This window comes from Nicotiana tomentosiformis, chromosome 2 (assembly GCF_000390325.3).
Source record: "Nicotiana tomentosiformis chromosome 2, ASM39032v3, whole genome shotgun sequence".
In the NCBI taxonomy this organism is placed as follows: Eukaryota; Viridiplantae; Streptophyta; class Magnoliopsida; order Solanales; family Solanaceae; genus Nicotiana; species Nicotiana tomentosiformis.
Genome location: NC_090813.1, coordinates 122,582,867 through 122,598,105, shown reverse-complemented (window position 1 = coordinate 122,598,105; position 15,239 = coordinate 122,582,867). Strand labels below are relative to the sequence as shown.

General features: G+C 38.2%; 1 protein-coding gene across 1 annotated transcript; it reads right to left on the bottom strand.

Moving 5' to 3' along the window:
• Positions 1–694: 694 nt before the first annotated feature.
• On the bottom strand, positions 695–14,854 carry LOC138905525 (uncharacterized). The gene is made up of 3 exons (XM_070194048.1): positions 14,132–14,854; positions 12,447–12,831; positions 695–801 (listed from the first exon to the last, which is right to left on the bottom strand). Exons 1-3 carry the CDS (start codon positions 14,852–14,854, stop codon positions 695–697), a joined length of 1,215 nt encoding a protein of 404 aa, XP_070050149.1.
• Between the last annotated feature and the right edge of the window lie 385 nt (positions 14,855–15,239).

Sequence of the window (15,239 nt, the reverse complement as noted above, 5' to 3'; positions counted from 1 at the left end):
GTGGAACATTAGCCCGGGATTGCCACACCGATGAATTATCCGCCATCTCATCCAAAATATCACACGCCTCCGCATAAGGCGTAGTCATAAAGTTCCAATCGGTAAATTAATTCACTACACATTGGTTGGTTGTATTGATCCCCCGATAGAAAGTTTGTTGAATTATGTTCTCGGTCATATCGTTGTTAAACTCTTTCACCATTGTTCTATATCATTCCCATATCTCGTGTAGTGGTTCATAGGGCTCTTGCTTGAATACTAGAATTTCATCCCGAAGTATAGCCATGTTACCAGAAGATAAGTACTTAGAAATAAATTTCTCCACCAATTCATCCCAAGTATGAATGGAATGATTTGGCAAACGTTCCAACCAATCTAAACCTTTCCCCCATAGAGAGAAGGGAAAAAGCCTTAGCCTCAAAGCATCCTCGGAGACATTTGTTCGTTTACTCCCCCAACACGTATCTACGAACCCCTTCAAATGTTTGTATGCATTTTTGACCTGATGCACCGGTGAAGAACCCTCATTGTTCGAGAAAAGTGAGCATCACATTGATTATTTGAAAGTTGCTTACCCTAATAAGGGGAGGGACTATAGAACTTGAATACCCTCTATTCGGCAACACCCGGTATGGAGCCGCTCGTGGTGGAGGTGGGGGTGGAGCGGGCATATTATCATGAGGCACTCAGCCTCTCATCTATTGGCTTGAGGTTCAAGAGGGAACTCATCCATTTGATCATCCTCAACGTCCACATCCCCCAAAGCTATGTTTCCAAGCTCATTGTTTGCCATGATTGCACCTACAATTTATCAACACGTTAGCAACAAGGAAGGAAAAGAAGATATTCCAAAAACACACCTAAATATATAGTTAACACAATTTTTAACTTCCCGGCAACGGCACCAAAAGTTTGTATCATCCAATTCACACCTCAAATCAAAGATATAAAACGGTCGATTGCAATAGCAGTACCCAACAAGAGTCGGGGTTGATTTCCACTATGAGCTATATATAGGAGTTAGGAGTATATATTGTTCTACAAATTGGGATTGTTTCTATGTTTATTTTAAACTAAGATTGCAAAGTTAAGAAATGAAACTAAGAAATTATTTATGTTGTTTTTCAAGTTTTGTAAAAAGCCTAGGGCTATGACCATCACCTAGGTGTTTGCCTAATGGGATATAGACTTTAATGCTTGTTTTGTTGATCAGGATGTATTATAGCTATCAACCCTTAATTACCTACTCAATACCTCTCGGTCAAAGAGTGATTTTGTCCAATTTGGCTTTCTCAAGTCCAAAATGGTATTCACAAAACGGTTGATAAAAGCTCAAGTCATGTTATTGCTATCTCTAGGTTAAGCCCTTTAATTGGGATTATCAATCTCTCGATTGACCCAATTTCTTGTTATCCAAGTTTTCCTAGACTACGTCTCTCTTTCTCAAGTAGAGACTAAGTCAAATAGGTATGAACTAATGTTTGCAACCATTAATTCCATAAAATAAAGCATGAACAAGGCTAAATAATAAATAACCATTCATAAATAAACATTAAATTAAACACCCATAAGGTTTACACATAAGGGTTGGGTCACAACCCTAGTAAAAATCTAGCTACCCGTGCTTGAAATTGAAGAAATAGAAGAACAAATGCTAATTAAACACATATTGTAAAATCAAAATGATAAAATCTATGTTAAAATATCCCAAAATATGAAAAACTACTAAAAAGGCAAAGAGAAACGGCTACTGTAGTTGTTGATGTCAAAAATTGACCTAATTTTGTGAAACTCTTCTATTTATACAAAGCTGACAATTTCGGATAAAAATACCCCTCGGGAGGTTCTTGTGGCAGCACAATTCCATGTGCGTCCGCAGGTTTCTTCAACTTGTCAGGAACTGGAGGTCTGCGGCCACGAGGCAGTCTTCTGCGGTCCGCAGATTTAAAATTACGGCCGTAACTTGGTCTTCTACGGTCTGCAACTTTACTTATGCGGCCGAAATGCACTTCTTTTGCGGCCGCACAATTCATGTGCGGTCCGCAATTTTGAGGGACTTAGACTTTGGAAAATTGCACACCCTCTGAAATTGATTTCCAATTCTTCAGTTGTGGCTGCACAATTCCCTTGCGGACTGCATTTTGCTAGGAAGCCTGTAGGGTTTTTCTTCATTGTTTGCGGCCGCGGATGGAATTTTGCGGTCCGCACTTTGCAAGTTCTTGTGCCTTTTGTTGCCTTGTGCTTTGATTACTCCTTTTTGAGTCGGATTTCATCCCAGGAGTCCAACTTCCAACATTCCTGCAATTTTACACATTTCATTAGTTTCGGGAATAAATTAAAGGCTTTTAGACTAAAACAAAAGCTAAAAGGCCCTAATAAGTAGTCAAAATCCCCACTTATCAGACAACATCATAAAAGCATGAAAAAACATTTTGCCAATCCCCCTAGAACATGTACTAGTTAATCCACTACATATTTACCCCCACAAGTATGTACAATCGAATTCTATTGACAAATAGCCTAAAATTGACTAAAACTCTACAAATTAAAAGAAAACGATTAACAAGATTGTGAATCATACCAAATGAATGAGTGTGATGAGTGATTGATCAAAGATGTTGTATGAATGCACATGCAGACTCAATAAGAAACTTCAAAAGATTACTGTGATTTTGCTCAGAGAGGGAAAAGAGTAACAGTAACCCTAGCCCTCTATTTTTTGTTACACCCCATGTCTTCTTACGTGAAAGTACGACATAAGTAAACTGATGAAAGCTCGGAAATGAGATGTTATATCCCGCATTTTCGTACATTAAAGTTTCGTCGTAAGTTAATCGATGTAAGCTTGGGAATGAGATTATTTTGAGATTATAAGCATTATGCTCTTTCAAACAAGTGAAGAGTAAATTTGTGAAGGTGAGAGGGTAAATGAATCGAAAAAAATGAGTTTCATCGAAGTTTGACCTTTTGGTATAAAAATACGGTCCGAGTTATAATACCCTGTATTTATGGACTTGTGCCATATAAGGTACCACATGACCATGATAGTAAGGTGTATAAAGTGTGTTAAAAGTAAGTAATATTTTACGTAGTTTGAGATAATTCTTAATTATGTGGGTAATTAATTAATTATTAGATTAGTGGAGGATTAACAAACTAATTAAGATATTTTGGTGGATAAAATAAGGGGGGGGGGGGATCACCCCTTAACGTGGCAGCCCAAATTTATGACTCTTAAGTAATATAACTAGGTGGCACATGTAGAGAAAAGTTTGGCTAAGTCATCTAAAATATGGGGCCCATACCCAAAGGTTAAATACTTCTCTAAATTCACTTTGTAATCTCTATAAAGTAATGAGGAAGGTTTCAGCAAATTCTCAAGAGATCATATTTTTCAATAGCAACGTGATTTGCTTCAAAATATCATATTGAAGACTACTTAATACTAGAGCAACGTGGGATTTGTGATTCTAAGGAAGTACGGTACAATCTTTCTCAAGAATATCATATAGATTCTTTTCTACTTCGATCCTCCGTTACCTTATTTGCCACAATTAACGTGTTAGAGAAATTGTCAAGAGAATTGGTTCAGGTATGTTAAGGCTATCCCTTCTTTCTTTTTGGCATGATCCATACGATACAAACGAAACGAGCAAATGCACAATTTTCATAAATGACACTATTCATAGAAATACTAGAGGTTCCTATGTTCTTGATTTCCCATAAGTCTTATTATTCTATCGTCTGTTCATGGGTCTCAGAAAATACGTAAGTGGATAAACTTTACTTTATGATATTAATCAAAGGCATAATGGTCTTATGATATTCCGAGAAAATTTATTGACGTACTTCTCATGCATTGCATTCATTTACATTGACCCATGACCAGATGGTATTATATACGCATATATATGTATATTATATGTATATGGGATATGGAAAAAGGTTAAGGCGTTATATACGCACCACCACCTGATCAGCTGGTATACGTTGATAATTTTTCCCACAGTGGCCGAGATGATATGATGGGATGCTCTCAGAAGCTTGATGATGTTATGAACGCATATACCTATGCATTCTATGACATTTATACGTATATGCATGACATTATAATATTAAATGATTCACAGAGCTATTCAGACATACATGTTGAGTCTTTTACTCCATATTTCTCTCCTGTCTATTATTTACTGATTTTTATTCCTTACATACTCGGTACATTATTTGTACTGACATCCCTTTTGCCTGGGGACGCTGCGTTTCATGCCCGCAGGTCCCGATAGACAGATCGAGAGTCCTCCAAGTAGGCTATCAGCTCAGCAGAAGAGGTTGGTACGCTCCATTTGCTCCGGAGTTGCTTATTTGATCAGTATGATTTGGACGTGTATTGTTTAGTATGGCGGGGCCTTGTCCCGACCTTTATGGTATTTATCTACTCTTATAGGCTTGTTGATACGTAAAAGATTGTATGACCTTGTCGGCCTATGTTCAGTGTACGAGGGGTCATTTTGGTCTTATAGGCCCGTATGTCTTATGTATAAGTTGGTATTACATATTTTATTCTAGTTATCCCACGACAGCCTTTCCATCTCATTTACCTATGATAGCATGATACGAAAAGATACGTTATGTTGGTACTCGGTTGAATAAGGTGCCGGGTGCCCTTTGCGGCCCATCGGTTTGGGTCGTGAAGAAAGTGGTATCAGACCAGTTCTGTCCTAGGGAGTCTACAAGCCGTGTCTAATAGAGTCTTGTTTATGGGTGTGTTGTGCACCACACTTATAATCATGGCATTTAGGACTGTCACTCTTTATTCTTACTCTAGATCATGTAGTAGAGCTCAGTTGTAAGAACTCAATTTCGTAAATTCTATTTTATTCATAATACGATGATGCCTACATCTAGAAAGACTGTTGGTAAGAAATTGCATGTGGATGTAGAAGAGCAAGTCAGAGGTACTCGATTTTGCATGATGCTTATGATGAGCAAATATAAGGTCTTCAACAGAACATGTGTGTAATAAGACGTGTAAGCTTCTCGATAAGAAGCCCTAAGGCATAAATATCTACCCATCCATATGGTAAAAAGCAACGAGAGAATCAGAAGGTACAAGTTTCAACAAGTAAAAGGAGCAAGGTGAGAAGAGTACGAGGTACCCAGTTAATGAAGATTATCGGTATTTACAATTCAGGCAAAAAAATATAAGCATTTTGAGTTATCTTCAACAATAACATATGTATATACAATTAGCCACACCCATCTCAATTATTCCCTATGGGAGTAGACAGATATGATTTAAGAGAAGGACGATATATCAGGATCCAGCTAGGGTTAGAGTAACCAAAAATAGTGGATGGATTGCTTGCATTAGTTGACATTTCCGAAGGATATTGCAAATGTGCTAATAGATCTCCTTATGAGACACCCAGATGGTGCACTCTAGAATAGTACAGCTAGATATGAGTACTACAAAGATAGGCACTGGAAGCCTGGTAGGGATAAATATTATCTTAGTGTTGCTCCCGTCCTTAGTAGAGAGACAATGTTAGGCAACCCAAAAAGCCAATGGATGGAGCAAGGGGAGCTAAAAGCAAAAGAATGTCTTGTTCGAGTTTTCAGAATAAAGTGATAGACATAAATATTAGCAGGGAAATAAGAAGAGAGATAATGAAGCATTATGAGTAAGATGTGATACATGGATGACAACGGTAGATCAAAAAGATGACAGTATTGCAGAGTCTATAGTCAAGTGAAGGAAAAGACGAGAGGTGACAGGCCTTGAGATAACAAAAGAGTATAGGCCATAAAGTCATATCCTCATTTCGAGAAATAAGTTCGTGACTCCAACGCGACTACCAGAAGGAAAATTTAGACCCCAGAATAATAGAAATCAGTATGGGCTGGTGAACAAGATAAACTATACATGAACTAGGGACTGAGTGATTTGATAATGGTCGACATCATGAGAATTTCATATTGCATTCCGGTGATAATAGAATGGACAACAAAATAATATTCATGAGAAATTCAGAGAAAGGTCATTCAGGAAGACGCTTCCCTAAAGCAAGCAATGTGAGCAAAGTTAAGCTTAAGGGACTATATGTGCCAGTTATACTAAGTGTCACCCTCGCGAGTAAGGAAATTTGTTATCCTTGGTACAGAAAGATTACCGCAAGGCGAGTAAGGGTCATCAATGATGTGAGAAGATGCCAAAGATGAAGAGGTAAAACATCTATAGGTAGATCGTCGTAGTGCTAAATCTTACTACTCCCCTAAAGGGGGGAATATGGAGTGATGTGGCATTAAGTCAGAATTAAGTGGTTCTAGTAATTATGGAATGGTAAAGGAAGAATGCAATAAAAATGAAAAAGGAATGAGCTTGAACTTATCCAAATCCTACAGATATGCTACGATTCCAGAACATTATGCAAGCACGATGTTAAGGAAAGGAAGTAAGGGTTTTTGCCCGAGATGTTATTGATAAATAAGGAGCCAGTGTGAGATGTAAGTTAAGACAAAGGAAATAACCCAAGAAAGATTACGCAGAATATTAATATGAGAATGGGCCAATGAGTAGTTAGTAGTTGATTCAGGAAGAGCCTAGCTATGTCTAGACAAGAGGATACAAACAAATCAGCAGATCGTGCAAGATAAACATAGTGAACCCCAGCATGGGGAATTCAGTCTCGCAGATACAACAGCGTGACCTTGAGAAATATTTAGATAAGAGTTGGGATAGTTAAAGGTACCGTATGAATGTTACGAAAATAAAAGATAGTCTCACTGGGAAAACAGTCAAAACATCAGCTCACGAGCAATCCTACAAGCATAAGGGCGTGGAGATAAGTAACTACGGATAATTATAGGTAAGGAAGAACATCAAAAATTCTGTCAAGTATACGATGCAATAAACTCGCAGCTTTACAAGAGTCAGAAGGTCTTCCCCAAGTACTACAGCGAAAGACTAGGTAAGGAAATAAGGAAGAAGGCTTCGACCTAATCACAGTGACCTAAAGAGGAAATGGTCATGTAAAAATAGTTTCACTACAATATTGTATGCACTCCATGAGAAAGTGTCACCTACCGAGGCTAAGGAACGGGAAGAAAAATCAAAAGTAATATTCGAGATCATATGAGTTGCACGAAAATTTTGGCATGTGTGGGAACTAAGATAAGCTAAGTATGCATGCAACAAGTGGCAAAACGACCAGGAAAAGTAATAGCTTACGTTTAAAGAAAGCTGAGAAGGAACAAAAGGAATTATTCGACCAATGATCCAGAGTTAGTTACGTTATGAACGCACATAAGATATCAGAGTATTATCCATGCATCATATATATTGACAATCATACAGCCGTAGAAGACTCTGGTATAAGTTAAAAGAAATAATTGAGTCCAGGTCATAGACAAAGGATTGAATTATTAGATGATGGTATCACGGATATTCCATAGCGTCTATGAAAGGCTAAAGTAATAACTAATACCATGAGCCGCAGATCGGAAGATAGCTTAAGCCTACATAAAGGCTGATCAGAAGGAAGAGGAAACTAAAGAGTTACATCAACGAAGTAAATTAGAAGTCTGATTATTGGACCCAGAAAATTATAGACATCATGATTGAGAACATTGCAGAATCACTTTTAATATCAGAGGTACAAGAGAGATATTACAACAACCATATTCTATAACGGCCCTACGTTAGAGCCATTTAGTAAAGTACTAGCCTCATAAGAAGTCAGTATGAAGCTCCCACCGGATTGTGTAAGCACCAGAGGTGCAAGTATTATAATAGAGCTTTAAGTTGTGGATGTGAATTATACCTATGTGAAATCAAGGTCATGAAAGAGATAGAAGATCTGATGCGAGATTTTAAGATAAATACGGTAGATAGAAGGCTAGAAGCACTAGGATTCAGTATCCAGGAATGGTAGTGGCATCGTCAATGGCATATCTTCCAGCCTATGGGTTCTAGGTATCGAGAGGCCAAGTTAATAGAGTAAAGAAGAGTTAGAGACGATGTGATGTCTCGCTTGATGTTCCAGAATAACATAAGGAAATCTATTATCAAGCAAGTTGAAGGAAGGTTGCAAGTAGTATAAATAGATATGTGTAGGTTGCAAGCTAAAGTATGGTGGAGCGACAAGGTTTTTGAAAGACAGGAGTAAGGATAAGAAAAGGTGAGCGAGAAGGTAACGATGATGGATAAGTTCTCGGGATTAAGCCCATGAAAACAAGAGAGTTGATGGGTTCTCTAAGTTATAGAAAGCTAAGTATAGCCTGAATGAACTCAAAGGAGTCTAAGACTAATAGCATTTAGAAGAGATGGAATGCTGCCCTTGTAGTAGAATAAGGGTGTAATTGTGATAGGTAAAGGATGACATTTGGGCTTTCGATTGAGTAAGGAATTGAAGGAAAAAAAAAGAAAAAAAAGGGATTTCATGAATTGCAAAAGATTAAAATATCCATGTAAGGTAAATCACTTTGGGATGCTATAAAGTACGGTTATGGAAGTATAGTATCGTATCGCCCCCAGATGGATCAGGAAAATCACTTCAAATGTTCCACTTTGCAACGTGAGCCCTAATGATTACATAAAAGGTCAAGTTATCAATGATAGATTATAAATCAATATTGAGGTGAATCAACAATGGATAGATAAAAGTTACAAAGTATGAGATGAGATTAGGCCGTCATTCTTAAGATGAACAGTAATGAGGAAGCATTAAAGGACTTAGACTTATACATATAGGATAAGCAACGAGAGTAAGCTGGAGTTTGGTAGCAGACCTCAGTAACGATAAATCGAAGTAAGAGTTATGATATAGTATGACCTACCTAGATGCAGTAAAGTCATATAGATGGATAACTGGGTCTATGAAATAAGATATAGCAATATTCATAAGTTCGACAAAGTACCGAGAGAAGAACTTCAGTATACCTATAGATGCCAAGAGGGACATCTTGTCAAGTTCTGCATATGTTCACAAAAGTGAGGCCTAGAGATTGGCTAAAAGCTGGAGGGAAGAGTCGCATAGGCGCACATACAAGGAAAAAGTCGTACAGGCTGCATGACAGAAAGTACCAAAAGTTACGAGATTGGAAGAATTCTGACCATAGGCCGTGGTGTGAGAAAGAGGCCTAAAGGTGGGAATGCCCTGGCCTTTGGAATTATTCACAGAACAGTTGCCTAAATGACAAGGAGAGTATTAAAGTATTCGCAAGAGCTATGGGTTATGAGAATGATAAGTGCATCAGTCAACATTCAAGGACGAATGTTCCAAAGGGGGGAATGATGTTACACCCCATGTTTTCTTATGTGAAAGTACGCCATAAGTAAATTGATGAAAGCTCGGAAATGAGATGTTACATCCCGCATTTTCGTACGTTAAAGTTTCATCGTAAGTTAATCGATGTAAGCTCGGGAATGATATTATTTTGAGATTATAAGTATTATACTATTTTAAACAAGTGATGAGTAAATTTGTGAAGGTGAGAGGGTAAGCGAATCGAAGAAAATGAGTTTCGTCGAAGTTTGACCTTTTGAGATAAACATACGGTCCGAACTATAATACCCGGTATAAAGTGTGTTAAAAGTAAGGTGTATAAAGTGATAGTAAGGTGTATAAAGTGTATAAAGTGTGTTAAAAGTAAGTAGTATTTTAAGTAATTTGAGATAATTCTTAATTATGTGGGTAATTAATTAATTATTAGATTAGTGGAGGATTAACAAACTAATTAAGATATTTGGTGGATAAGATTTAGGGGGGGCATCACCCCTTAACATGGAAGCCCAAATTTATGACTCTTAAATCATATAACTAGGTGGCACATGTAGAGATAAGTTTGGCTAAGTCATCTAAAATGTGGGTCCCACACCCAAAGGTTAAATACTTCTCTAAATTCACTTTGTAATCTCTACAAAGTAATGAGGAAGGTTTCAGCAAATTCTCAAGAGATCATATTTTTCAATCAACGTAAGCTCAGAAATGAGATTATTTTGAGATTATAAGCATTATGTTATTTCAAATAAGTGATGAGTAAATTTGTGAAGGTGAGAGGGTAAGCGAATCGAAAAAAATGAGTTTTGTCAAAGTTTGACTTTTTGGGATAAAAATATGGTCCGAGTTATAATACCTGGTATTTATGGACTTGTGCCATACAAGGTACCACATGACCATGGTAGTAAGGTATATAAAGTGTGTTAAAAGTAAGTAGTATTTAAAGTAATTTGAAATAATTCTTAATTATATGGGTAATTGGTTAATTATTGGATTAGTGGGGTATTAACAAACTAATTAAGATATTTGATGGATAAGATTAAGGGGGGAGGAGGGCATCACCCCTTAACGTGGTAGCCCAAATTTATGACTCTTAAGTCATATAACTAGGTGGCACATGTAGAGAAAAGTTTGGCTAAGTCATCTAAAATGTGGGCCCACACCCAAAGGTTAAATATTTCTCTAAATTCACTTTATAATCTCTACAAAGTAATGAGGAAGGTTTCAGCAAATTCTCAAGAGATCATATTTTTCAATAGCAACGTGATTTTCTTCAAAAATTTCATACTGAAGACTACTTAATACTATAGCAACGTGGAATTTGTGATTCTAAGAAAGTACGGTACAATCTTTCTCAAGAATATCATATGGATTGTTTCCTACTTCGATCCACCGTTATGTGATTTGCCGCAATTAACGTGTGTTAGAGGAATTGTCAAGAGAATCGGTTCGGGTATGTTAAGGCTATCCCTTCTTTCTTTTTGGCATGATCCATATGATACAAACGAAACGAGCAAATGCACAATTTTCATAAATGACTCTATTCATAGAAATACTAGAGGTTCCTATGTTCTTGATTCCCCATATCTTATTATTCTATCATTTGTTTATGGGTCTCAGAAAATACGTAAGTGGATAAAGTTTACTTTATGATATTAATCAAAGGCATAATGATCTTATGATATTCTGAGAAACTTTATTGACGTACTTCTCATGCATTGCATTTATTTATATTGACCCATGACCAGATGATTTTATATATGTGTATATATATATATATATATATATATATATATATATATATATATATATATATATATATATATATATTATATGTATATGGGATATGAAAAAAAGTTACGGCATTATATACGCACCACCACCTGATCAGCTGGTATACGTTGATGATTTGCCCACAGTGGCCGAGATGATATGATGGGATACCCTCAGAGACTTGATGATGTTATGAACGCATAAACCTATGCATGGTATGACATTTATACGCATATGCATGATATTATAATATTAAATGATTCACAGAGCTATTCAGACATATATGTTAAGTCTTTTACTCCATGTTTCTCTCATGTCTATTATTTATTGACTTTCATTCCTTACATACTCGGTACATTATTTGTACTGACGTCCCTTTTGCCTGGGGACACTGCATTTCATGCCCGCGGGTCCCGATAGACAGGTCGAGAGTCCACCAAGTAGGCTATCATCTCAGCGGAAGATGTTGGTGCGCTCTATTTGCTCCGGAGTTGCTTATTTGGTCAGTATAATTTTGACGTGTATTGTTTAGTATGACGAGTCCTTGTTCCGACCTTTATGGTATTTATCTACTCTTAGATGCTTATAGAAATATGTCATATTTGTAAACGATTGTATGGCCTTGTCGGCCTATGTTCAGTGTATGAGGGGTCATTTTGGTCTTATTGGACCGTATGTCTCATGTATAAATTGGTATTACATGTTTTATTCTAGTTATCTCACGACAACCTTTCCATTTCATTTACTTATGATAGCATGATATGAAAAGATACGTTATATCGGTACTCGGTTGAGTAAGGTACTGGGAGCCCATCGTGGCCTATCAGTTTGGGTCGTGACATTTATACTCTTGATGTTCTTAAGGGAAAGACGGGCGAGTGCGTCCGCACAATTGTGGACTCCATCTGCGGTCCGCACTCAGTTACCTGAGGCTTCAATTATGGTATCCATCTGCGGTCCGCAGAATTTTGGTTGCGGCCGCAGATTTCCTGGTGCGGCCGCATATCGACCCTTTTTCTGACAAACTAACTTCAGAGATTTGGTATATTCCACCTTCCACTTGGGCGGTCCGCAAGTTAATTGTGCGGCCGCAGAGCATTTTTGCTGCAACAACTATAAATATGCAATCCGCACTATACAATTGCGATCCGTAAATCTTGCAACACTTAGCCAGATTTCTGTCCACCATCCTGTAAGGCACACTCATCCCTATAGCGCACTTCAAATCAAGTTAGCACAAAAATAACATCTAACTACAAAAGAAGAAAAGAACAGAAAAATAAATACGGGTTGCCTCCTAAAATAAACACGACACAGAATACCATCAATTGAAATGAATTACCTCCACGACGTGGCTATATCCAAATTTTCCCAAATAGTGCTTCACCCGGTTACCATTGACTCGGAATACCTCAGTGTTTTTGTTCTTCAAGTCCAATACACCAAAAGGTGTCACACCCACAATTTTAAAAGGACCACTCCATTTAAACTTTAACTTCCTAGGAAATAATCTCAATCTTGAGTTAAACAACAACACAAGATCGCCCACGTTGAACTCTTTGCTCCAAATGTATTTGTCATGAAGATATTTCATCTTTTCTTTGTACAAGAACGAACTTGGATAAGCATGGTACCGGAACTCATCCAATTCATTCAAATGTACAACTCTCAAGTTAGCAGCTACATCCCAATCAAGATTCAACTTCTTTAGTGCCCACATGGCTTTGTGCTCAAGTTCCACCGGAAGATGACAAGCTTTGCCGAACACCAACCGGTATGACTACATTCCAATAGGTGTTTTGTAAGCCGTCCGATATGCACATATGCATCATCAAACTTCTTGGACCAATTTGTCTGGCCGGCCTATCAAGCATTTGGCCAAGGAAGGAAAGTGGAAAATGATCCTTCCTTGTGACTTTGTTGAGCTTCCGATAGTCCATACATACTCTCCACCCGATCACCGTTCTTGTGAGAATCAACTCATTCTTATCATTAGTGACCACCATCATGCCACCCTTCTTTGGGACACATTACACCGGAGAAGTCCACGAGCTATCGAAAATGGGGTAGACAACCCCGACATCCAACCACTTGATAATCTCCTTTTTGACCACTTCTTGCATAGCCTCATTGAGTCTCCTTTGATGTTCAATAGATGGTTTGGTACCTTCCTCCAAGTTGATCTTATGCATGCAAAATGCGGGGCTTCTCCTCCGAATATCTGCCAATGTCCACCCAATAGCCTCCTTCCTCTTATGTAGCACCGCCAATGTAGAATCTACCAGCATGTTAGTCAAACAAGAGGAAAGAATAACCGGTAAAGTAGAACAAGGGCCAAAAGATTCATACCTGAGAAGTGGAGGCGATGCCTTCAACTCCAAGGTAGGAGGCTCTTGAATGGAAGGATTTGTAGGAGGAGTTGTCCTATTTTCAAGATCCAAACATAGTTTCCGGGGTGCATAATTGTACGACCCCATTCCTTGCAAAGAATTCACACATTTCATGAAGCCATCCATCTCGTCATCATCAAAGTTGAGAAAGACGGCCTCCAACATATCACCAACATTGATTGTGTTACTTGTATCATCAACAATAACATCAGTCACCAAGTCCACAAAATAACACACCTCGTTGCTATTGGTTTGCCGCATAGACTTGCACACATGGAATACCACTTTTTCATCACCCACCCGGAAAGTGAGTTCTAATGCTTCAACATCACAAAGAGCCTTCCCAGTAGTAAGGAAAGGTCTTCCAAGAATAATCGGTACCTCATAATCAACTTCACAATCTAGAATGACAAAATCTGCCAGAAAAATAAATTTATCAACACGAACCAAGACATATTCAATCACTCCCAAAGGTCTCTTCATGGTACGATCGGCCATTTGCAATCTCATAGAGTTAGGTCTTGGTTGCCCAATTCCCAAGGTCTTGAAAACCGAATAGGGCATCAAATTGATACTTGCTCCAAGATCACAAAGAGCTTTAGCAAACTCGGCACTTCAAATTGTACAAGGAATCGTGAAAGCACAGGGATCTTCCAACTTAGGAGCCATTGAATGCACAATTGCACTCACTTGATGAGTGACTTTGATAGTTTCAAAATTCATTAACCGCTTCTTCATCACGAGATCCTTCATAAACTTCGCATAACCAAGCATTTTTTCCAAAGCTTCAACTAATGACACATTGATTGAGAGACTCTTCATCATTTGAATGAACTTTTTGAATTGATTCTCGCCATTTTGTTTGGCAAACCTTTGAGGGTATGGAGGTGGAGGTTTAGGCAGTGGTGCCTTAGCCGTTTGCACTACCGGTTCCGGTATGTCAAAAATATGATCCCTAGACGGGTTCATATCCTCTTGAATCTCTTCCACATTATCGTCAATATCAATCCGAACTTCATTATTTGTCTGCATCACATTGTTCGAGACCTCTTCTTCTTGTTCCACTTGCTCATCATCCACAAGTTGCTTTTGACTAGAGGTGGATGCATTCCCACCTCTTCTACTTCTTGTAGTAACGGCCATGGCATGTCCCGTGTTGTTTCCACCCTTTGGGTTTACCATCGTGTCACTTGGTAGTGCCCCCTTAGGACGAGAATTTAGAGCTTGGGAGATCTGCCCTATTTGAACTTCTAAGTTGCGGATCGATGTGTTGTGTGAGCCAAGTTGGGCGTCCGAATCGGCATCCTTTTCCATTATTTGCTTGAACATGTTCTCAATACTCCTCATCTCATTGGTTGAAGAACTAGGACCATGGGAAGGATAAGGAGGCGGGTTATTCGGTTGTTGATACATCGGGGGCCTTTGAAAACCCGACCCCCGATTGCCTTGATTATGGTTCCATCCTCCTTGATTGTTAACCCCCCCCCCCCCCCCCAATTTCCTTGATTATTGCCACTCCAATTTTCTTGATTATTGTTGTTATGCCAATTCCCTTGATTATTTCTGCCACTCCAATTTTCTTGGTTGTTAGAATTTCAATTACCTTGATTATTTTCGCCATTGTTGTTGGTTTGGCCCTTAGAAATTATTTCGTTGCCCTTGAAAGTTATTCACATATTTCACCTCCTCTTCTTATTCATTGTAAGAATCTTCTTGATCAAACCCACTATTCTTTTGCATATAATTCTCCACTCGATGTTTCACTTGTGGACCCTTGGTTTTTCTTTTGTTCGTCATC

What these genes read in the sequence shown, in the direction of transcription:
- LOC138905525 (XM_070194048.1), bottom strand. Translation starts at nt 14,854, where the DNA reads ATGTATCAACAACCGAATAACCCGCCTCCTTATCCTTCCCATGGTCCT. An exon ending in CTATCAAAGTCACTCATCAA is followed by an intron (nt 12,832 to 14,131) that starts GTGAGTGCAATT and finishes ATTGGAATGTAG; the next exon opens with TCATACCGGTTGGTGTTCGG. An exon ending in TGAGGTATTCCGAGTCAATG is followed by an intron (nt 802 to 12,446) that starts GTAACCGGGTGA and finishes GATAAATTGTAG; the next exon opens with GTGCAATCATGGCAAACAAT.